The sequence below is a fragment of the Chaetodon trifascialis genome, chromosome 3 (assembly GCF_039877785.1).
Source record: "Chaetodon trifascialis isolate fChaTrf1 chromosome 3, fChaTrf1.hap1, whole genome shotgun sequence".
Classification (NCBI taxonomy): domain Eukaryota; kingdom Metazoa; phylum Chordata; class Actinopteri; order Chaetodontiformes; family Chaetodontidae; genus Chaetodon; species Chaetodon trifascialis.
Genome location: NC_092058.1, coordinates 5326274 through 5351086, shown reverse-complemented (window position 1 = coordinate 5351086; position 24813 = coordinate 5326274). Strand labels below are relative to the sequence as shown.

Genomic DNA, 24813 nt, shown 5'->3' with positions numbered 1-24813 from the left:
CAGAATATCTCAGAAAGACAAATCCAACTCAAATAAGCTGAATATTCACATGCTGCACAGTGAGATGGACAAAAACTGGAGGTTAGCTGAGACGATGGAGCACGACGGCTGTTCAGTACCGTGTGGAAATAACTGGACGGTCTCAGGACGAGCTGAAGAAGACGTGTTTACATGTAGGACGGAGGTCAGAGGTCACACCAGACCAAACATCCTGCTGCAGCGACTTCGTGTGAAAAACTGCTCAGCAGCACGTTTAAACTCAGTCGGAGGAGAAGCCCTAAATGTCACCACAACACAACGCTGGCATAAGAAGTACAAATATTTCAGTATTTAATTACAAACCTCTGCTACAGTAAAACTGAATGGACTTTTTCTGTGAATGTTCTTTAATTAGAAATGATTTCCAGAAGGTCTGACGTGGCTCAGAGCAGCTGTTCTTTATTCCACTCCATCTTTGTCAGCGATGATGAATTATAACGGGCAACAATCACCGGCGGCGTGCGACACGTGTCAGCCGCCAATCACATGTGGGTCCATGTCAGGATACACGAGGCGTACTATCAGATAATCTGCCAATTATTTTTGGCTTATCAGTTCATTGTTTGAACCACAAAATATCAAAGAATAGTTCCAAAATGCTCAGAAAAGCTTTTTTGCTGGATACACTGTGAGGTTTGCTCACCTCGGAGTGTTGATGTGCTTCAGTCTCAACAAACTGCCCACAAACAAAGAGTCAAACATCTCAGCAGCAAAGCAGATGAATACAGTCTGATCGAGGAAGAAAGCCATTACGAGACAAGACCCTGCAAGTTCATCAGACCGGCTGATGTCACCTTACGGGCGATTCTGTCTCGGCTTGTCTGCGTTTACAGTGAGCTGCATGTATTTACGCTGTTAGCTCGCACACACTCTTCCTCCTGAAAAAGCTTAGCAGCCATTCAGAGCCATCTTTTATCCAGAACACGTCTGATGCTTAAAGCAGCTTCTCTGATTGGTCAGCGGTTAAAATGAGTTTAGTCCATCTGTTTATCTGAACACACTGAGTTTATTTTATTTACAGTAACAGAACTTTATTTATACATCATGCAGGGACAAACAGTCTACATGGGGCTTTCACACAGCATCTCATTTATATTTAGCATCGCTTCTAAATATTTAAGACCATAAAACTTTTTTTAAATCATATTTTAAACTGTGAATTTTTCATGTTTTCACTTCACTATCAGCATTATTCATCATACTTGTGAGCTAAACTGACTTTTTTGGAGACATACATCAGCTTTCAATGAAAAAGACAAAAGTGGGAATAAAATCAGTTTCCATGTGAACATTATTACTATTACAGATTCATTTCTTTCATTATTACTCTACACAACTATTTTTACCACCTGTAACTGTTCTATAGTAATAGTTTGAGTGCTAATGACTAAAGTTTGGTTAATTCTTTATTTAATCTTCCTTGTTTATTCAATTCCTGGCAGTTTTATACTTTGTTAGTTTGACAAAATGAGACTTGTTGCTTTAAAAATGGCGTCATGTATGTGGGATTAGGACAGTTTGGACGATGTTAAATCAAGACAAAAATGAAGCAAAGTCAGCCTGAACTCCAGATCACATGCTGACGAGCAGGAAAAAGGTTTCATGACATTTAAGCCCCTCGTGTCATAACACTGATCCCAGGTCTGGACAGAAGGTCTGAACGGAAAGAAAAACGTGTGTCCACACTCACTGTGTTTACTGAGGACGTGGTCTCGCTGTGTGGTGGAGGTGGAGTCACTGAACTGCTGCTGGAGGAAACATGAAGATATGTTTTGCCTCTGTAAACTCTGAGTAATGTGAGCACATTCTCCTCCTCCACTTTGTTTCTCTCTTATATTCTTGTGTTCATGTGAGAATGAGCTGCTGTTTGCCTCAAAGACACAAGACAAACATTGGCAACACGAGAGAAACAAACTGACAACCTGCTCAGTAAACACGCTGCAGAGGACAATCGAGACCTGGTTCTGGTCTCCTCTGGACTCAGACTTGCATCAGTCTGGTTCTGATTACAGACCACACACACACACACACACACACAGCTGCAAATGCCTCGCAGTTGAATCACCTGAAGACGCCCCTCACCTGTTGGACACGCCCCCTGTTGACTGAAGTGTACTGGAAAACAGCCGTGTGTGTGTGTGTGTGTGTGTGTGTGTGTGTGTGTGTGTGTGTGTGTGTATTCACAGTTTCTTATCTCTTTCACTCTAAAGTCACCACATTCTGGTTTGTGAAGTCGATGAAGCCGTCGTCGCTGAACACTCATGAATCACTTCCTTCTCTCTAAACGTTGTTTTGGGCCGTAAAGTTCTCGATGGAAAACGAAGAGAGTTTTCACTGGAACTGAAGCAGCTTTCATTCATCAGAGTTTCAGCTGTAACGCTGATGAAACACCAAGAAGACCTCACACTCGAAGCATTCGCTCGGTGCCTCTATGGACAAACTTGTGTGTTTTGTGTGATGAATGACGCCCAGAGTTCAGGTTACTGAACAGAGGCTGTAGCACCTCCTGCAGGCCAACCGATACCACTTTGGAAAGGTGGAAAACAGCAGTAATGGACTGTTTCTCTCAGTTTTACAGGCTAGGAAATAATCAACACTCACTGATTAACTTTAATTGCACTGAAAAATGACTACATTTCTTTTAGAAATAGAAATAGAAAATAAGTCGACTGAAAGAAGCCAAACACGTTCTTTAAAAAGAACATTTGTGTCCATTTGTCTTTATTTTTGATAGAACATTAACTGTAATTCTTTAACTCCTTATTGCTGCGATGTTGATTTTCCACATAATAATTATTTTAAAGTGTAAAAGTACTGCAGGAAAGCACTTGAGTATGTCAGAGAAACAAAACTAAATAAGACAGCAGCAGTTTGTTTTAGCAGTACTTAAACTTTCCTGCAGATTCGGAGGCATTGCTTCATGTTCATCCTCTAAAGGAAATGTTTGGGAGAAACAGATCGTCTCATAACAAATTTGAGATTTTAACTGATCAAACTGAGTGTGACAGGCAGACGGAGCAGCTTTGTTTTTCTGAATGGTTTGTAGTTTATCCAAACTCTAATTATTTATATAATGTCCACAATGAAAATCTGTTGTGGACCAGGACACTTTATCATAATTGTTTCAAGTAAAAGGAGAGTTTGACACTTTTTTCAGTCTAATTTAAAACAGTACTGACATGATCACGTGTACACTGAAAGGACTCATTAGCAGCTGGAACTGTTCCTCCAGACTGACCACAGACAGATCACACTGAGCATGGTAACACTGATGAATGAGGAAGCATCTGTAAACTGATGGTAATATCATGAGTAATTTCATCTGTCTGTTTGTCCGTCTGCAGGAGAAGTATCCGTCTGTCGTCTCTCTTCCTGGAGGCTGCAGGTCAGAGGTCATGGCCCTGAACCATCCTGAGCTTCCTGGGTAAATGCACTCACACTGACAGCGACCCTGAGCTGTGAAAGAGGAAGCTGAAATATGCAAAGTCGCCTCTGCTGACATCTGACTGTGCGCTTGTTCGTAGCTGCATCCTGTTCGCTCATTGGTCAGTTGAGGTTTCCAGAGAGGGCGCTGTCGCTCCAAAGATCAACCTGCTGACAAAGATCCCTGAGAGAGGTGAGATGTTGCTCTGCAGACCGGACGCTCAGCAGGAACACCATCAGTAACACTGCATGCTGGTCCTGACTGACTCTGTTTGGCTTTAGATGTGTTTTCAGCCCTCAGTTGTGTCTGCAGGCGGCTCAGACGAGCTCTACTGAAAAGTGAGGGGACATTATACCTTTGACTCTACCAGCTTTTCCTCACACACTGATCAAAACAAAGAAACCAAAAATTATTTGAAACAGCTCCAACAACTTTAAACCAGACTGAGCTCTGAGTTTTACAGCTGTGTCATTTTCTCAGTATTTCCTACTAACCAAAGTTTCCTGGTGGAGTTACCTAGCTTGGTAGTAATTATAGAGACACGAATGTCCTTGAAATAAAATTCTTTTGTTTTGGAAACTTTATTCTGAATTCTTCAGGAAGTATGCTGAAAAATAAGTAAAAAAGGTCACAGTCCAGCCCAAGTTGAAGTATTTAGACGGTTTGATTTTCAGTGTCAAGTCTTTAAAACCTGGATCCTGAACTTTTAGGATAAAACAATTAATCCCACACTGGGGAAATTAAATTGTTACAGCCAGCATTGTAAATATATTATTATATTTACACATTTTGCTTGCTCCTCTAGCAGTTCAGAGTTAATGTGAGGTGCACGAATCTACCAGTCTCTATTTTCCCTTGTTTTTTCCAGGCGACTTAGTTATTGCTAAACTGTTTGGAAATTGCAGACCCATAAAATAAATTTCCTGACATCATCACAGATGACCTGTTCTGAGTGATTCCTGAGAGATGATGTTCAACTGTTTTCCTCTGTGTCTGCAGCGCTGCAGCTGTTTCCCTCTCAGCCTGTAGGCGGCGCTGCGGAGGCCTTTCAGAGCCTGCTGAGGATTCTGGGACCTGAAGCAGCCTTGGAGTCAGTCATCAGGGCGGTCAGCCTCTCACAGCACACATAACTCACACGTTCACGTTAAAACGTCCAACGTGGCTGTGTACATACGCTCTGAGGCCGACACACCTTTCATATCGCAGCATGTCGAGTCTGAGCTGACACGCGTGTACACACACACGCACGCACGCACGCACGCACGCACACACACACACAGATGAGTAAACACACAGCGATGGTTTAGTCTCTTAGAAATCTTTATTCAATAGAAAGAGCACGACTGTGATAGCTGTAACAGCGGAGCTCATTGGTCAAAATCTACAAAAATAAATAATTTAAATACAAAATGCCAGACAGCGGTGTCGCCTTTGTATTTTCAAATAGTTTTCTTCTCTCAGCTATTTACACACACGCAGTTATTAGAAGTCTGTAGGTATCACAGTGCTGTGATGTTTCTGCAGGCTGACGCTCAGGCAGCGGCAGGACACAGAGGCAACCGACCAATCAGACTCCGGCTCACCTGTCTGAGTCTCGTCTCTGAGAACTTTTTTTTATTATTACAAAACAGCTGTTCTGTAATCTTTAATTTTATTTAATTTAATTTAATCAGTGCTTCGTACATTCTTAAGCTCCAGTTTGCGTCTTTGTATTACCGTTGCAATAAATCTGACCCACAAAGTCATTGAATAGTTTCCAGAATCCTCGAAGGTTCTTTGTTTGTCTGGAATAAAAAATATAAGAAAAACTGATTTTCTTTATTTCCTAAAGCACATGAAGATGGTAGCTGGAGATGAAATACGTCTTTATATTTTTTATACGCCGTCAGCTAAAATTAGAAACTGACCAAACAAACTCGGCTCAGGGTCAACTTGCTCCGTTCTTCTGAAGCTTCTAACGAGGAAATGAAGATGTTCAACCTTCCCATGATGAGGAAGAATGTGTCGTGGTTAAAAGCTCCACACCGAGCAGGTGAGTGGTCCTGGCGTTCAGACTGATTCTGTCACCTGCTGTTTCCAAGAATGAGTCAACAAACAACTCAGCAAATTAGAGAATTTTATCACATGAATCTGTTTTTCCTTATTTTCTACTTATATTCATAATAACTTGTCTGGATTAGATTAGATTATCATGCAAGAGACTTTTTTTTTTCTTTGAGGATTCTGGAAACACCTTCAGAACTGCTGTTGTTAAACGACCTTCTGGCTTTGTTTGGAAGCTGTTTAGAAGTTTGGAAATGAATCAGATGGTGGTCTGTTGTCTCAGAGACACCCCCCCCACCCCCACCCCCTCACTCCCATGAGCCTCTGCTGCCCTGTCATGCTGCCTGTTGCGTCTTCAGTTCGACAGTTAGAGCGATCAGTGGTTGGTCCAGTTCGACTGCCGTCCACTCTCCAGCCTTTGACTCCTCTGTCTCCCAGACGACCAGGCATCCAACTGCCCAGATGTCAGTCAAAACAGGGCGGGATGTGATTGGTTAAAGGGACAGTTCACCCCAAAATCAATAACTTGTAGCACTGTTGATCTATCCAGCTTGTTCTGGATAGATCAGCTGCAGAGATGTCTGCCTTCTCTGGAATATAATGGAAGTAGAAGATAATCCTCAGACATGGCTGTGAGCAGATTCATGTAGGAACTACTTTCTTTAAACCGTATCGCTGTGCAGAAGGAGGCGTACGTCTCAGCTCGTACTTATGGGATGTAAACACTGAAGGCAGCTGAGTAGTCAGCTAGCAGTATCCGTTAGCTATGAACTCATCTCCACAAGCTAGAGCTGTCAGACGAGGGTTTGGAGAGTAGATGCACCGGCTGGGTGTAGTGCAGCAGAAACAAAATAGTCCCTACATGAAACTGCTCACAAGGTCTGTGGAGTAAGCAGGTCATGATTTCTGTACAGAGACGCTGCTGTAGAGTTCAGGTGAGAGGGATTTTTTCTAACTGTCCCTTTAACGTCAGACAGAATTACAATGACGTGATTGACAGACTGAAATCTGTCGTTTTGAAGTGCTTAGTGTTTGGACTGAAGAGAACTGTGACGGTGATGCGCTGCTGATAAATGATTCAGCGTCAGTCATCGTCAGCTGATGAGGAGTGAGTTTCAGTCCTGTAGTGTGATTTGATTTCAGACGTTTGGTTGGCTGATGGAGGTCGTGGTGGTTGGAGAGTGGAGACCGAACAGAGGAACTGAAGTCAAGTGTTACCAGTTTATCTGAAGCCTCTGTGAGCGCGGCTGGTTTAAGAGGACGATGAGATCACAGGTCATCTGAGATGATCCCGACACAGACATCATCCGGACTCGAATGGCCTCAAGTCCTGAAAATGCAGTAAACACTCAACTGCTGATGGTGACAAAGTGGGTACAAGTCTCACCGTCCTCAGAAACCTCCCAGCGCTCCTGAACACATCGTCTTTCAAACATCAGACGACCCTGTGGAGCTGCGGGTCGGGTCGTCAGGAGTTCGAGGTACTGAGAGTTCACAGCTGCGTCCACAGCGTCCAAAACTGATCTGATGTCAGTCTAGACAGAGATACACAGAGCGACTTCAGATCTCAGCTGCGAACGCAGCACACATTCACGCACGCACGCGTGCACACACACACACACCACCCTCCAGTCCTACCAGAACACTTAGGCACATGGACAAACACACAACAAGCCACTTATGGCACAAAGACCCAGCGATTGATTGATGGCAGACCGCACACGCTGACCTCTGGAGGAGACAGAAAGCATCCCTGTTCTGTTTCAACCATCCCGTACAACTTCCTCTGCTCTGGTTCTGCTTCCCGCTCTGCAGGTGAACGGTCAGTCTTCTGTTCAGTGAAGTCAGACAGTGTGATGACACACAGCGACAATCACGACTTCTCCTTCACCTGTCAGCCGACTGTGTGCGATCACAGGTCAAAGGTCAGGTCAAAAACAGCTAACTCATGGTTGAATTTGTGGTTTGGGCTTAAAGTGTGAACAGGAGACGGAGCAGATATTTGAAGGGTTATGTAACCAAAGATACGCATCACCGTGTTAGTCAACGAGGGAATGTTAGACGACTGTTACGGTTTTTCTTCCAACAAAACAAGCTGGATCTTATTCTGACGAGTTAAAGTTAAGTTCTTTTATCAACACAAAATTAAGTTTTATGTCAAAAAAAAAAGGCAGCTGGACACAAACATCTTCACATGAAGAATCTAAGACCATCTGCTTGGTCAGAGGTCACAGCTGGATCTTAACGTGCCCATCTACTCAATTTACTTAAATATATAAGGCAATACAATCTAATACAACAGCTCTGTCACTAATGCTGCTCTTACTGATCTCATGGTTTTGGGACACTGTCAAAGAGGTGTTAATTATTGAGGTCTTACTTGTGCCTCCCTCATGCATGTAGATGGAGTGGACATAACAACAGAAACACCTTTCAATATAACCACTTTCCGTCAAATGACCATTAAATGCAGAATTTCTAGCAGTGCTGTTTCGGGATGGGAATCGAGAATTGGCTCCAAATTGTGTAATCCTTCAGGATCACATGCCCCCAATTTTATTGATTCCTTTTATTGATGCAAGCGTGTTTTTCTGACAGTTGTGCATTGCAAAACAATAAGAGTGGAAACACCAGCAATGTGCTGAAATTCCAGAAAAGCCGTAGCATTGACACTCTGGGCACGGGTAACGAGGGTCCGGCCATGAATGAAAACGAATGCTAGCTGTCAGGCTACAGCCAGCTCAACTAAAACTGATCAGGAATCAGGTATCAATCCCCATCCCTAGTGCTTTTGTACTGGATTGCATTATATTGTCCAGGTGTACCTTATAAACTGGCCACTGGGTGTATTTGCTCTCTTCGCTCTGCTGGTTTCTTTTTTTTCCCCATTCAGATTTGAAGATATCTGCATCTCAGACTTCTGCCTTCACTGACGTTTAGTTTGTGTTGAACAAGACATTTTAGGAGCTTTTCATAAGCAGTAGAGTTTTCACTGGAACATTTCCCATCAAATGAATAGTTTCCATACAGACTGTCTCCAGTGTCTTATCCAGAGATACACTGCCGGGCTGCTGTAGAGCTTTTTCTCAACGCTGTGAGCATCCACAGCTTCTCCGTGCAGCAGTGCAGGCAGACACCTCACAGACATCTGAAAACCTGGACAGATAAAAACTGAACCACACAGATTTCACCAGAGGGAGAAAAAACCTTTTGAGGGGGAGTGAACGCATCCTTGAACGAGACTCAGCCTCCATCATAAAGACAAACAACGTCAAACGTTTGACCTTCAACACCTGAACACCAACGCCTGATGAGACACTTCTGGTTCATGAAGGTCTTCAAACTCTTCATCACGTCCTCTCAGCGACTAACACGAACTGATCGCTGATGAGCTGCAATGAAAAGTCCAGCCTGACACTTCAGAATCCAGATATCTGCAAAGGATTGTGGGTACAACAAACACCTCCTCCATCCAGACTCACACCGACTCAGCCGTGCTCCTCTGTGGCTGTAGCTATGGCAACGAGTGCTCCTGTCACTATAGTGATGCTTCAGAACACAGTTCAAACATATTGGCTCCGCCTCCATGCCGACTCTACTGGAGGCCCCGCCTACATTCAGGAAATGACATCATACGTACGTCACAGCTCAACGACCTGCTTTACTTTTCTGTCGGCGGCATCATCACGGGCAACGAGAGCAATCAGAGATTGTTGCCGCGACAACCGCCAAAGTCCTATCAGGAGGTTAATCCGAACCCTAGCCACTAAAGAAAAGAACGGACTCCCTGTACGTTTCTAATAAATATGGATTATAACAGAAGGCAGCAGCGATGATGGGATTCACCTCCTGACAGGAGCCCAGGTCTGTCGCCATGACAACACAGACTCCAGAATCAGTAACAGAAATAGCTGTGAAGTCGCTCAAACGTCTGGTTAGTGGTGACTTCCTGCAGAGAGCAGCAGCAGCCAGAGCTGGTGCCTGTTAACACGAGCTGAATGAAGAGAAAGTGCTGCGGTTAAAGTCTCGCATCAACAGCTCTGCATCGACATCTCCTCCGTCTGCAGCCTGGCGTCGGTCAGGGCGTCACACAGGGTGGAAGAGCAGCATGCAGTCCTCTCTCTCCGCAGACGTGAAGATGCCGGGGAGCGGCGGCAGAGGGCCCTTTGGCAAGGCACCGCCCGTCCTCAGGTAGCAGGAGACGATCTTCTGGTCCAGGCGCAGCTGGCGGGGGATGCTCTCGAACGGCTTCGGGTCCAGGTCCAAGATGGAGACCGAGTAGGAGAAAGCAGGAGGTCTGGGGGTGAGGAAGTCCCTGAGCCGCCTTTGACTGGAAGAGAAGAGGAGAGGAGAGGAGAGGAGAGGAGAGGAGAGGAGAGGAGAGGAGAGGAGAGGAGAGGAGAGGAGAGGGGGAGTGTTGATGAATGGGAGGAAGAGAGTCGCTGAAGTCTTGGGTTAAACATGCTGAGCTGATGTCTGGCTCCAGCTGGTGGACCACACCAGGTACTACACACTGAAAGCAGCACATGCGCCAGTATTAACGAACAGAAATGCCCCTCGTCAGTGAGCGGTTTAGTCAAGCTGCCAGGAAGCAGTGAAAACTGTCCATCAAACGTTTTGTCCAACCAGCAGTCCAGTGCAGCGCAGACTGAAAGTTAACCTTAAAAGTTCATTTAGTTTGATGCGTCTTCGTTAATCACACTCATTTAAATGAACGATACTTTCAGAGCTAAACTCACCCTTCGTCGTCCTCCTCTTCCTCACTGCTGGGCACCAGGGCGACCATAATGGAGCAGTCCTTGGCAGTCATGGCGACGCGGTACTGATGGACCTGAAGTCAGAAAACACAGCAGTTAGACATGCTGCCATCTTTAAGCGCGTGAGGAGAGGCAGAGCAGACATCACACACGTCTGTGCTGTGTGTGAGACGAGCATCACCTCGACTGTCCCCCTCCTGGTAAATCAGTGCTTTCCCTCAGCTGACTGGATGATTTTTACAGCTCTACTCTCTGGGACTTCAACTAAAGTTGTTGTGGACACAGTCTTCTACTTGAGTTTAAGTGTTTCACGAGTTTCCAGCTCTTGGTGGACTCGGTGTGACCGGGGTCATCAGAGAAACCTGGACCCAGACTGACCTTGGCGACAGCGTACTCCACCGAGCCGTCATCCTCAGTCGGACATTTCTGCAGCTTCTCCAGGAAGGCCTCGTTGTACGGACCGTCTATCTGAAGACGGGTTCTGGCACAGAAAGAAACAGGAAGTGACGACGGAGGCCAGACAGTGTCCCCGATAACTGATGGAGGATTAGATGTCTACACAGACGCCATCACTACAACTGTGCATACCTCTCCTTGGGGAAGTCCTGCAGGTGTTGCTCCACTCGCCGGTACAGAGGGTAAAGTCCTTCGATGTCCAGCGTGTCCAACATCTGAGTCTGAAGAATCCTGAACAGCACACTGTCGCTGGGTAAACCCTGAGAGCCTGCACACACACACAGACAGACAGACAGAGGGGGGAGGTCCTCGTTTCTCTTCTCAAACTGTTTCAGGTCCGAATTCTGGTCTATAAAACATTTCCTTTAAAAGTTCAAATCAGATGGTTTGAGCAAAATGTTTGTGTTGAAAAGAAACAAATGCCTCTTTCAAACCACAAACATTTCTGAGGGAGGCTGCTGCACAAGGAAAACCTTTGTAAAAGGGGACAGACGGACGGACGGACGGACGGACAGACAGATCTGTTTGACCACAGAGTTACAGTTCAGGTCAGCAGCATGACAGTGTGACCACCTTCTGTTTTTATGCCACTTCTGTCACTGATTCTTTTATTTACGACTCTGAACACACAAGTTAATGAAACTGAAATCAAAGTCAGGTATTTTGTTTTGTGCTGATTCATGTCTGTCTCACAGTGAAGACAAAGGAAAGCAGGAAAACAAGAGTCAAATCTGTCAGAGGGGGAACAGATGCTGGATGGTAACTGCTGTTATTGAGAGCTGCAGCTAACACTTATTTTAATGACTGATCTATCTGCCAATTACTCCATTAATCCATTAGTTGGCTTGTCCATAAAAATCTCCATCAAAGATTCTCTGAGTCTCCAAACTTCCTGTTTTGTCCAACCAACAGTCCAAAACAACAACAGAAAACAGACAACAGGTTCTGACCGTGGCGGATTCTCTCCTTGTTGAACACACTCGCTTCACAGAAGCTCCGCCCTTCTCCTTGTCTGTCTGTCACCACTCCTCCATCTCCTCCTCCACCGCTCAGAAGGGCGTTCACCAGGACCTACAGACACAGACAGACTTCATCACAGGGTACATTCAGAGACGCCTGGTGAGCAGCTCTCTCTGCAGCTGGTTCATATCTGATCTACAGCTGCAGAATAAATGAAATTATAAACAACTTTACATGATAAGGTTCAGTCAAAACTTCTGTCCAGCAATTTTAAAATAAGACACCAGCTGATAAACATCCAACTTCAAACTCACGCAGTGAAACCTGCTGTGAGTTTCTCTTCACATCTGGAAAAACTCCAGGTTTTCTGTTATATGTTCTACATGTATAAACATGTTTAGTTTCCTGCCCAGCAGCAGTCACTCTAATACACTCTTACTTTAAATTAAAGGACACGTGTGTGTGTGTGTGTGTGTGTGTGTGTGTGTGTGTGTGTGTGTGTGTGTGTGTGTGTGTGTGTGTGTGTGTGTGTGTGTGTGTGTGTGTGTGTGTGTGTGTGTGTGTGTGTGTGTGTTGGTTTTACCTGAATGAAGTCGCTCAGGACAGCTCTGAGTCGGTTGTTTCCGTACAGGAAGTACGGCCTGAGATGCTGCAGCAGAGAGTTCAGGTCCAACGAGTCGTCACTGCCCTCCTTACTGCTGTAAATACACTGACCGCCCTGAGAGACACAGACACAGACACGCACACACACACACACACAGGTCTTACTATGGCTGCTCGATGTCAGCATCTTGGTTCAGACTCTCCATCTGTAGCTCTGCATGTTGAGCCCAGTCAGTCATATAAATACCATATTATACTATTATACTATATAATACCATGTATTTGTCTTTTGAAAAAACCTCAGCACCATCATAACGTGAGTTAAAAAAAGGATTTAAAAGGACAGATCCCAAATTCTTCAAATCTATCTTCCCTCGCCTGTGAGTACAGTGAAAGGCTTTCGGTTCTGTAATTGTCTCTCTCGTCCACACTGTCTGCCAACAGATCTAGAGGTGTTCAGCCCATGTGCCGACTAATCTTTACTAAACAGTATCATCATTGTCCCTGAGCGTATCAGCAGCTTTCAGCGGTGCAGCTCTTCACTTCGCTTCACTGGTGACTGAGCACCGCTGCCAGCTGGGCTCTGATTCACAGCACCTTACTTCCTCATTAAAGTCTATTCAAAGAATGTCACAGCTCCAGAAACAATCCTCATCTAATACTCAGCTGTAAATATGCAGCTGCTGAGCCTTTAACCTCATGTGCTGTGCTCGTGCAGGCTTGTTTTGCATGAGTGCCAAACTGAAGACAGTCACTTCCTGTTGAACACACTGAAGTGCACTGGAACGGTGATACAATCGTTTATCTTAGGAAAAAAAATAACTACAGTCACCGACAACTCTGAACTGAAGACACTGATTCCATGATTTGTGGTTTCAACTCTGAAAAGACAACTTACACACACACGCATGTGTATTTAAAGGGTTAACAGTCACTGTAACTGTTCCAGTACAAAGATCCCTTCTTAAGGCAATTTGAAAAATCAGTCAAACAAAATCCGTCTTTGTTCTGTGTCAAAATACATTCTTAACTTCAGCTGAAGCTAATCTGAGGCCTCAGCCGTCTGAGTTAGACAAACAGAGTCAGCATCTTCCAAAGTTACGCTCGTTTAGTACAAAATCCAGCCTCCGAGCTTCCGTTTTGTACTAAAATAACTGTGACTTGTATCTAATTGACTTGATTAACTCAGACTTGTGAAGCTTCATATTAGTTCCAGCTGAACTTTGGAGTATTTTTTGCACAGAGCGAAGACTGTCGGTTTTGTCCTTCATCTCTTCTTCTGAAATTATTTTCAGAGGGAATCTGTTTGCAGCCAGCGTGGAAATGTACACATGTGCATATGAGTACTGCATTAAGACCATCCACTATGGAAGGAGGAGTGATTACAGAGAGCAGAAACTGATTACTGATTATTATTTGAAGGCCCTCTTTAAACCACTGGTGGTACAATGGACTGTGCTGCTAATGCAGCTGGATGTTGTGGGAAAGTACACAAACAGGGAGAAAGACAGACAGGTGTGGCAGTGTCTCACCTTGAAGATTTTGAAGTTGTTCTGAGGTTCTTCTATCAGGTGTCTGATGGCAAAGTGCATTCTCTGTCTGTTCCTGAGCAACACGAGAGAAACCAGAAGAGCAGCTTTATTAACAGTAGCTGAATCTGCAGTGAGGAGGTGTGAGTGCTGCAAGTCCTCTGAGGAACAGTACAAAAGCACTACACAGGCCGCAGCGCTTTTGTACTGGACTGCATTATTATACCGCGCATGCTGTGTCCTAATGTTTTGTCCAGACAGACGTGTAGTTTCAGATCAGCAGCTGCGTCACACCAGAACTAATATTAGTACAGAATATGAGCAGCAAACAGGATTCATCGCAGAGCTGATGTCATAAACACAATTAAATATATATATAGGTATAGGTTAGATAGAGATATAAATATGTATACATACACAGTACTGTTACCATGTGGGATTGTTATCTACATTACTACAGTGTAACTGTTCACACATAGAAAATGTGTGAGTGTAGATGGTGACAGTAGTAGCAGCAGTATTCTCACCCTGAGAACAGGTCCAGAGGACAGTACATACTGCGTCTTTTCCACTTCCCACTGGCCACCTGGACGGACAGAGAGAGAGAACACAAAGTAATGAAAGAAAGAACAGAACAGACCGAACTTATTAATAAAACTTAAGTAAAAGAAGCAACCAAACGTTTCTGGTCTGCAGTTGTGCTGATCAAGTTTTTCAGCCTGATCCTGATCAGCACTGTGAATCTGTCACTTAAATTTACCTCAATGTTCATTAAATTTGTCTGTTTTAGTTTAGCTTTGGCTGTGGTCTGTCATCAAGTTACTGACAGAACTGGCGACAGCTGATACGATCTGTCTCCAGCGACGTTTGTGAAACTGTGAAAGTGACTGTCAACAACGGCCAAAAATGAGAAGCTGTTACTTGAATGTTTTGTACGCTGAGCTTTGCTCGGAGAGGCAGAAGAGATGGTGGATTCTTCAGGGTCGGGGTTTAGCAAATTTTCCTAAACCAGGTGTCAGAACAGACTCCCTCCAAGCAGTGCTCCTAAATACTATTTTCACATTCAAACACTCCAACTTTCACTTTTATACACTGTGAAATGCTTTAAGATGCTGCACTGGAACACAAGCAGTGAGGCGGACAAAACGCTGTAAAGAGCATCAGATTGGCTGATATCAATCAAGTATAACCAGCTCAGCCCCTCCTGCAGCTGCTGTTGTATTTTGTTGTGCTGTGGTTGGTGCAGGTGTAGCTGTATGTTGGTCATAGTTACCTTGTAGTGTTGGTGCATGCAGAAGCGGCACACTTTGGTCTTGATGTCTCTGCTGACATGGTTGGAGGACGGCAGGAAGCCGCATTTAGGCTAAAAACACAAGAGGCACAAAAACAGCAGCTGAGTAAGACTCACAGACAGGCTCATGTGATTCGCTGTTTGTTTGGATGAGAGTGATTCATCAGCAAAGATTTCTGACAGCGTGGCTGCGTCTCAGGAGGGAGAACATCACCGTGAACAACATCCAGAGTTTTATTACAGAGGTGAAGCTGAAATTAAAGCCAGGCTCAAAACTTATTACAGCGTTATCAAAGCTGACTCACACTGAATGAACTTTTCTGTCGATATCAGCGCCACTACTCGGGTTAAAAACAGGGAAAATCATTTTATGCCCAAGAAAGAAATTTGCATGTGTGTGTACCTTGATCTCAATGCAGATTGGAGGAGTGTGTGTTGGCGGGTGGAGGACTGGAGATGTCAGGTTGGGTAGACAGAGAGCACAGCCGCTGTAGATGTCCATCACCTTATCACATCGCCAGGCTGAAATAATTAGAATAATTACACAAATCAATTATCAGAATAGCTGCACATTCACTTCCTTTTCACTGACTCACAGAAAAATTGTCTTGTTGCTGCTCTAGAATAAAACATTTGAACTTAATTACTTATTTTCCTTATGCAGTTTTTTTCTTATAACTTGAAGACCTGCAGCCCAAAATCATCTAACTCTCTGAGCAAACGAGCCTATTTCCCAACATGTCAAACTGTCCCGTTAATTGATTTCAATGCCAGAAGCTTCCGACAGAGATGATTAAAAAAAACAGCTGTACCTGGTCTTTGATGTTGCACTTTGATTGACAGCTGTCGCACAAACTCTAGCGGCAGTTTGACCACTTCCTGCAGAGAAAATGAAGTCGGTCACTTAGATCCAATTTGTTAACAGAACAAAAGTCCATACTTCTGTTTCTCTTTTCTGCTGTATGTGAAGCACAGTGACCTGCTAACAGTGAGCTCATCAGCAGCTTATTATGGGAGTGATAATGTACAGATCCAGCTGCAGCTTCAACAAACCCCCCCCCATACAGTCTCATCCTCCTGATTATACAGACACATTCACATTCATCCAAATATTCAGGCACAATAAACTGCTCTGTGTTTTGACAGACCCACAGATTCAGCTGTTAACAGCCTGGACTTTTATCTAAAATTAGGCACCATCTGACCCCAGAGTGTTGTTCGTGTGCTAAACCCTCCGGACTTCAACACTAACTCACTGTTTTTGTGAATTTCTGCTGCTGGAACACTGTTTGGTTTATCATTCAGCTCTGTCTGGAGTGCGCAGTCCAACACAAACACCTCCAGATTTTCCACAGCGGGGGTAGAATCAGTCCACCAAATGTGTCACTCAGACAGAAGATTAATCCCCTGATAGACACACGTGAATGTGACGGACCTGGTGCTTTTCTGGGTTGACGCACACTGACAATAAGAAATAGGACGGATTTTTTCAGCTTTCAGGAGAACTCCTCTACTTTTACACATCCGAGTCTCTGTACAGGTCCTGGAGAGTCACACTGCAGATGTGAAGATGGAGCATAGAGGCTTTTGTGGCTCCAGAGGGAGCTGTGTGAAGTCTGCTAAATGTCAAAAATGAATGAAAAATGAAAAATCTGGTGCTGCTGATTTGGAAAGAAGCAAGTTTACTCCACAGCCTGCACCTCCTCTCTGCTCAAGGCTACATTTGCTACTCTTAGTATAACGCACCGATCTCCAGCCAAACTGTTGGCAGCCAAGTTGCATTGTGGGTAATGTGGAAAGAAGCGTGTTCTGCTGCAGCATCGGTTTTGACTGTTTTACCATGATGAGTCTGACCGTGTTACTGAAGTGTAACTTTAATCTATGGAGTAAGATAAAGCTTAATCCAAAATAAAAGTGCTAAATATGATAATGTAAAAAAAAAAAATCCATATTTTGAATTGCAGCCAACTGCGTAAACACCGCAGCGTCTTACCCCGCTGTGGATGAACTTCTCTCCCAGCAGGCTGCTCATCACGTTGGAGCTGAAGTCGACGATGTTCTGGATCTGCCTGAAGGCCTGCTCCACTGTCTGCACAACCAACGCACACAGTTAAACACACAGGTACACAGCAAGTCATTTCCTGCTCTGAGACATCCTCACGAATCTGCCGTGCTTTCACTGATTTGACTTGTTCTGCTCTCGTGCTCATTGACAGCAGTTCCCCTGGCTGGACAAACAATCAACTGCTCAGAGCTTCAGAGACAGCATCAACATCCTCCTACATAACCACACAGCTTCATCACATGTGACCACGTGTACAGTCATGGAAAACATTATTAAACCACCCTTGTTTTCTTCAATTTTAATGCCTGATACCACTAAAGGTATATTACCTGAAGAATGCAATGAACACGACAAAAAATGCAGCTGATGCCATAATACTTCATGTCCTGTTTGACATGCTTAAGCTTAATTGTATTCTCAGAGTACATAAGAGGCCATTTCACGTCATAAGCAGCGCTGCACATGCGAAGGCCTAGAGTGGTTTCCTGCTTACATTCAAGCCGTAGCACAACTCAGAAGTTGTTAGCTCTCACATGATGCCTAAAACAAAAGAATTATGTGAAGCCACAGAGGCAGCCATTTTGGCACTGCTGGAAATTAGCATGAGTGAGAGACAGGTAGTCAAAAATATGAAGATCTCCAAGACAGCCTTTCATTTTTCCTGTGTCAGGAATCATCGTCAGACCTCCAGGGACCTTAAAAATGAGTGGGCACTGTCGGGAAACGTTCTTGTTCAGCAAGGACAGTTCGAAACCGACTTCTTGAAGCTGGTCTGAAGTCACACAGGGCACGGAAGAAGCCCTTCATCAACAAAAGGCAGAGGAAGGCCCGGTCACTCTTTGCTAGGGATCACAAGAATTGGACTGTTGATGATTAGACTAAAGTTCTCTTCAGTGATGAATCCAGTTTTGAGTTGATGCCCACTTCAGCCAACTTACTGGTTAGGAGGAAGCCTGGAGAAGCCTACAAACCAGACTGTCTTGTCCCTACAGTAAAACATGGGGGTGGATCGGTGATGATCTGGGGTTGTTTCAGTATGCAATTGTGTGAAGGGCGAATGAACCAGGTCATGTACAGAGCTACTCTTAAAAGCAGTCTTCTTCCATCAGCTGATAAACTCTTTCCTGCCATGAATGATTGGATTTTCCAACAAGCCAAGGCAAGGTCAGTTAAAGCCTGGATGGAGAACCAGAATGTTCAAACCATGCCATGGCCTGCTCAATCACCAGATCTAAATCCCACTGAAAACCTGTGGAACATCATCAAAGCTTCAGGGCATTCAATCATTCGCAACTGGACTTTGTCAGTTTGCTGTATCACGTGACTAACAGACAGAAAAGAAAACATGGAGTGCCTGAAAGCTCTGTTTTTGGCAGTACAATGCCGTAGCTATTGATGTAAGAACTTAAGTGATTTTGGTTATTCTCAAGAAATCCATGGAAAATGGTGAGGTATCAGCTCTTAAATTAAACTCTTATGAGGAATTTTTGTTGTTATCATTATATTTGTCCAAACAAATGTACCTTTAGTTGTACCAGGCATTAAAATGAAAACAAGGGTGGTCTAATAATTTTTTCCATGACTGTATTTTGTCCATACTGGGATCCTGTAGTAATGGTGACTCCATTTTCCCCTCACAGCTGACTGGTCAGGAGGTGATCTGGTATGTGCCCACTGTTTAAACCAAAGTTAGCTCGTTAACCCGGTACACGCTAACACTGGCTGAATTTATCCGCCAAAGTAGATTAAACCTTCAAGCGCCCAGTTTTTCTACTTTTTCATTTAATTTTTTTTAAGTAAATTCACTCCTGCTGTCAGTCGTCGTACAAACAGTGAAGCTTCAGGGTGACAGCAGCTCCGGGTACATTTGAATTTCGGGGCAGGGCGACGCTTCGCTTTGCATTTGCGGGGACTGTGCCGTCAAGCCTTTAATCTGAGCAGGATGTAAAACCAGCAGCTAAACGAAGCATTGTGCTGCTGTGCCGAGCCATTACACTGAATTAAATTTCTATTTTAACCCCGCCGACAGATACGAAGCACAGCTCAAACCTCATCTACGCCTCATCTGATGTCTGGCTTCCCCTCCCTCTCATAATCAATCAGCCTCACAGAAAGGATGACGGACAGGTCTCCTGCACTCTCACATAAGCCAACACAGCCAGCTGGCTTGCTTATTCTAAAACCTGTTTAACACCTGGGTGTGCATTCGGGTGCAGAGTGGGATCATGCAATGCAACCACGACACTGCTGTTTCCAGCCAAATGCTTCACCTGATTTGGTGCAGTGTTGTTTTTGGATTAAAATTTGAACGCTGTCTTTTACGGCTTGTCTATCTTTGTTTTTCCTAATAATATTTTGATATCTACAGTTTACTCAGCTGTAACAGCGAATCTTTGGTCCAACGGTACCACCAGGAGCCTGTTTTTATTAATCTTGTGTTAACACTGTTAATTCACAACACACAATTTCAATTAATCACCCATGACATGGGAGCTCACACCAAACATAAACACTAAACCCTGACTGATCCTGTCCATTGACAAGTACTATAAAGTTTTATTCAAATAAGATGACAACTGTATGTTCCCAACAGTGCTGACAAAGAGAAGCAGCTAGCTATACCCTGTTAAATTTCAACTTAATCTGTGCAGAAAGCAAGAAAGAAGAAGAAGAAGAAGAAGAAGAATGGAGCTGCAGACGGGTGGAGGATGACGAAAGTTTGCTTTGTTTTGAAAGAAGAACTGCAGGTATGTGCTTATGTGTGAGTGGCTGAAGATGAGTTTACTACAGTCAGCCACAGCATCGAAACTTCGAAAACACTCCAGTATTAAAATAAAATCATTACAGATCTTCTGACAGCATCAACTCCCGAAAACTGAACACTAAATAGCAGCTAATCTCGCATAAATTGGTCCCAATACTACCAGAGAGTTTGAAACTGATCTGACTCTGCATCGACTCTGCATTTGTGAATTTCTCTTGGGGATGAATAAAGTATCTATCTATCTATCTATCTATCTATCTATCTATCTATCTATCTATCTATCTATCTATCTATCTATCTATCTATCTATCTATCTATCTATCGCTTTGTCGGCTGGACCACAGCAAAGCAGGACCAGGCGTGTAAAAGCAAAAACCCTGACTTTCTGAACGAGTGATGAATTTTCACCACTGGATGGTTGAGTGTTGGCGTTTCCCTACTGGATGTTGCTGCTCTTTCAAAATGAATATGTGCAAACAGCATTCAGTTACGTCCTTGGGCACTTACAGCGCTTCTCTTTCAAATCAAAAGTCTTCTTGCAACTGCATTTATGGCATTTTAGTGGCTCAAACGTAGCTTAACCATGTTGCTTCAGTTGACTTTAAGAGCAAATATTACAGAGACCCTCTGCAGAAAAGATTATAGACACTACCACTGACTATCTGTGTAACAACTGGGCCACCATGGAGCACACTGACCATACACAGCACAGTCATATATTAGCTTTCAACCCCGTCATTGCAAAGAAAATAATGTAATCAACAGCTTGCCATGTGATCTGCATCCAGATGTTTTTACTGACACACCTGAGACACACACAGACTCATATTTACCTGTGGTGGGTTTTCAGAGTCCTCTGCAGGATACTTGAGCAGGCGAAGAACTCTGGAAAGCTGCAACGACAGAAGAGAAGTCAGGATGAGTGGAGGCTAATTTAAACTTGGGACTGACGTGGACTCACACCTGCACTGCTGAGGAGCAACATCAATGCAGAGCAATCTCCAACAGGTTCCTGAAGTGGGTTAAAATACTGATAGTTTTTCCCACAGTGCAACAGTCAGTCCATTCAGCAAGGTCTGGGGTGACTAAGACTCAAACATTTTAACAGCTATCAACACCGACTAGCGTTGTTAGCATACAAACGTGCGTCAGAGCACAAGTTGGGACAAGTGTTCACACTGTTAAAAGAACATTACACACTACGTATAAACTGTCAGGACACAACAGTGACGACTTCTGTCAGCACTCGGGTGCGATTAAGTGAGGAACGCCCATTTACCGGAGATGTTGACAGAGCAGATATCAGGGGGGTTTAATGATAATCAAAATGAACTTTATTTGTAAGGCACCATTTGTACACAACATGCCGCTCAAAGAGATTCACAACAAAGAAAGTACATGCATTGAGCTCTTCTCATAAAAAATATGATAGTATCTGCATACCTGGAAGAAACCTGAAACCTGCGCTTACTTTCAGTAAACATTCAAATGTCTCTCCTCACCTGAATTTAAACACAGCCTCAGTTATTCTTTGCACTACTGAAACACCTTTTTGGTGCAGATGTTGCAGAGAACGGACAGTTTTTCCTCCCAGCAAACAGTGGCCCCCTGCATTTGTCGCGTCACAGTTTCATAGTGAAGTGAAAGTATTTTTACACTTCTCATCATAACATAAAAGATATGGAATTCTGTGTTTTGCACCCGTGCTTCAGCAAAATATGTTTCACCCTCAGTCGATCACCACCCAACTGAATCATATGAGGTAAGTAATGTTAACAAAGGTATCCAGTGCTTATCCACTACTTGAAAACACAATTTTATCATTATGATTGTTCGCCAGCAGACAGATAACATGACTGCAGAAGTTAACATTGAGAACGAGGGATTTCCGGTAAGCCTGGGTCATACGCCGCATTGATTGGGTCCCTGCCCTTTGTACACACCGCCTGTCACTATGACCGATTATCAATTACCAATATTCCAAACCCTGTTGTGTGCACACAAGGATGAGAAATCCCTTGAACAAATCTAATCGGGGAAACCAGGTTTCTTTAGTTCCATACTGTAATTACAGAAAACAGATTTAGGTACTTACAACAGACAGTATCTCTGGCATCATAAACCCACAGGAAAAATACCAAGATGGGACACAACGATGACCCACAGAACAACAATCATGTTGACGCTAAGTGGAGTTATGTACACTACACATGCAGAGGATTGTCTGAAAAGTGCAAATGTCCGTTTATCCCTCCAACGATCATCTCAGTTTGTTGCATCAATGCTCTCTTACATAATCACACCTGTTGATGGGAGTGTGTGTGAACCGTTGAGTTAAGGTTGAGTAATAATGACAAACCATGCCGGAAAATATTTTTGCCTTATGTTGTCATAATTTCTGGTCATACAAGATCATTGTGGGCAATGGTGTAAATGGATGAGCAACGCTGATTAATAGCAATACTGTAAGCGCTGGATTAGCCAAAAACAGACTATTCTGTCTGGTTGTTTTAGTCATAAGAAGGTTAGAAATAGTCTTCAGAGATGTTATCCCTCTCAACCACCCATAATATCTAGGTTTATCTTCCACTCTTTGTCCCCGACTGAAGTCTGTAGCATCAAGTGTCAAAAACAGTCATGAACTAAAAACATCAAATGTCTGAATCACATGTCAGTTTCTCATCACATGACTGCTGATTTAAAACATAACTTGATCAATTTTAGACCATATTTTATTTGAGCAAAGTTGTTGTACAGCAGCTTTTGTTTAGACAACACTTAAACACATCCTTAGTTCAGTGAAAAATGGGTTTGAAGAGAATATGTCAATATTTCTTACACTAGGTACTGAAAAAGCACTGTTTTGGTATCAGGGCTAAAACTCTGGTATCACTCTGGAATTTCCCCTTGTGGGACTAATAAAGGAATATTGAATTGAATTGAATAAAACATAAAATAACTAGTGATAATTTGAACTTCTGGGAAACACAAATTTGAATAACTGGATTTTGTTACGATGCCCTACAATGTGATCATCCCATCTGGAGACAGCAACCAATAACACTGAATATTGCCCAGCTCTAGAAAAGAATATCTATTAAATTGCAAACAATGAAAACCCAAGAAAGCTTGACAGTTCCTGGGCTGGTCGCAGCACTGCTGCTGTGATGGTTCGCTTTCATAACGTGTCACCAATTGCTCAATCCCACAATGGACAGACCGGTCCTGTGAAGGAGATTTTCCTTTCCCACAGTCAGCGTGGGCACGTCAATTGATGCACCGCCCTGCCACGGTCAGTCCAGGGTCTGTCAGCAGGGATTAACCTGCATGAAGATCACCTCAAAAGACGAGCTGTCCGCCTTTCAGTCAGCGGGCAGGTCCCATTAAGCAGCAGCCCAGTGAACTTGCAGCTGGGAAATAACTGTCTGCTAACGGCTAAATTAGCTCCCCAGTAGCCCGATGGGATCGTACATTTCCTAACTCAACACAACCCAGTCAGTCTGCCACTTTCACTTTTACTGATATAAATCTATAATCGGTATTAATCGGCGGTGTGTTGAACGTCGCTGTCCCCGTCTAACAACCGTTTATTCATGGGTTGGACTGATATGAACTATTAGCTGCTGGCTAGCAAGCCGGTTAAGCTAGGAAACACAGGCTAATGGTAACGATGATTAACAAAATCCTGGCAGTTGACATTTCACCCCCTCAATCATAAACACATATTTCAGAGAGTTACTACAAAGTTTCCGCTGGCAGCAGCACCGGAGTGAAGCATATTCAATGATAGATAAGTGTGAAGCGGGCGATGGGTGTCCTCTCCTCTTAAAGCTAAATTTACACTCCGGCTTTAGCCGAACTTGCTTTAGCTTCGCGTTAGCCTAGCCTACTCACCTGTACGTGTGAGACCACCAGGCTCTTGTTTCCCTCTCCGTGATACTTCCAGTCGTTCTCGTCCATTTTGTCCAGTTCCATCACACCGATGACGACAAACTGAGGTCCCGTTAACGGCCAGAAAGTAACACACAACAGCAAGGCAACATACAAGTACTCCGACCGCTACTACTGACTGCTAGCAGTAATTCAGAAGTACTGCAGGACCGACTTACTTATACTGCTGTTCGACCCCGGCTGACCAGGTTCCCCCCAATACTACTTCCGACTAAAGCTTCAAAATAAAGGCCCCACCTAAAGGTTCCTGTTTTTGCCGCTGAAAATCTGCAATTTCAAGTTGTGACATTTCAAGAAAAAAGGGTGGAATCTTAAAAGATGAAAGTAATCATTCAAAGGAACATATTTCAAGAGTAAAACGACTGTAGCTTTATGAAGACAAAGTCTTATTTCAAGAAACTTACTTAGAACAAATGTCATAATGCCATGAGGTTATGTTTATTTAAAAAGTCCGTTTTCAAGAACAGAGTTGTGATTTTATACAAATGAGTTTATTATCATAATTATAATTATTATCAGTATAACGAGGAAAGTTAGAATAAGATGAATTTGCTGTTACAATAAAGGTTCTAATATTGACAAAAAAAAATAATACTTTCTAAACGTAATATTATTACATTTGGGCTAAATGGGCATGAAATTACGAATCAGAAAAAGTCAATCATACCATGCATTTTATAATGACACGATTGAGTATTTTGCGTTATTTCTTATTGTGTTTCCGGTGTTATTTTTGGTTAACTCTGTCCAGCTTGATTGACTGTTTGCTTGACAACTTGACGGACCGCTCCCTATTACCGCTGTCCACTGGAGTCCCGCCTACTCCGCTGTGATTGGTCAGAGCAGGTATCAACAGGGTTGGACAGGTGGGATGGAGGGGAAAAAATGACAGCGTGACAAGTGACGTGAAAGGATCCAGAAGTGGAAACGT

General features: G+C 43.6%; 2 protein-coding genes across 4 annotated transcripts in view; one reads left to right on the top strand and one right to left on the bottom strand.

The window, feature by feature from the left end:
* Window positions 1-4848, top strand: part of cenpp (centromere protein P) — an 89939-nt gene extending 85091 nt beyond the window's left edge. For 2 of the 3 annotated variants that reach the window (XM_070958483.1, XM_070958484.1), the window contains exons 7-9: window positions 3384-3463; window positions 3564-3655; window positions 4463-4848. In XM_070958483.1, the coding sequence (XP_070814584.1) occupies window positions 3384-3463; window positions 3564-3655; window positions 4463-4593 (303 nt within the window). In that variant the 3' untranslated portion in view covers window positions 4594-4848. The remainder of the gene's footprint in view (window positions 1-3383; window positions 3464-3563; window positions 3656-4462) is intronic. The other variant, XM_070958485.1, reaches the window with a different exon arrangement.
* Window positions 4849-5029: 181 nt separating this feature from the next.
* ippk (inositol 1,3,4,5,6-pentakisphosphate 2-kinase) lies at window positions 5030-24044 on the bottom strand. The gene is made up of 14 exons (XM_070958477.1): window positions 23826-24044; window positions 20765-20824; window positions 17096-17191; window positions 15915-15981; window positions 15506-15624; window positions 15085-15174; window positions 14339-14397; window positions 13815-13887; window positions 12263-12397; window positions 11670-11790; window positions 10852-10987; window positions 10642-10744; window positions 10246-10337; window positions 5030-9836 (listed from the first exon to the last, which is right to left on the bottom strand). Exons 1-14 carry the CDS (start codon window positions 23904-23906, stop codon window positions 9593-9595), a joined length of 1476 nt encoding a protein of 491 aa, XP_070814578.1. The 5' UTR covers window positions 23907-24044; the 3' UTR covers window positions 5030-9592.
* Between the last annotated feature and the right edge of the window lie 769 nt (window positions 24045-24813).

What these genes read in the sequence shown, in the direction of transcription:
- ippk (XM_070958477.1), bottom strand. Translation starts at nt 23,906, where the DNA reads ATGGAACTGGACAAAATGGACGAGAACGACTGGAAGTATCACGGAGAG. An exon ending in GCATGCACCAACACTACAAG is followed by an intron (nt 14,398 to 15,084) that starts GTAACTATGACC and finishes CTGTCCGTCCAG; the next exon opens with GTGGCCAGTGGGAAGTGGAA. An exon ending in CAAGGAGAGAATCCGCCACG is followed by an intron (nt 10,988 to 11,669) that starts GTCAGAACCTGT and finishes GTGTGTGTGCAG; the next exon opens with GCTCTCAGGGTTTACCCAGC.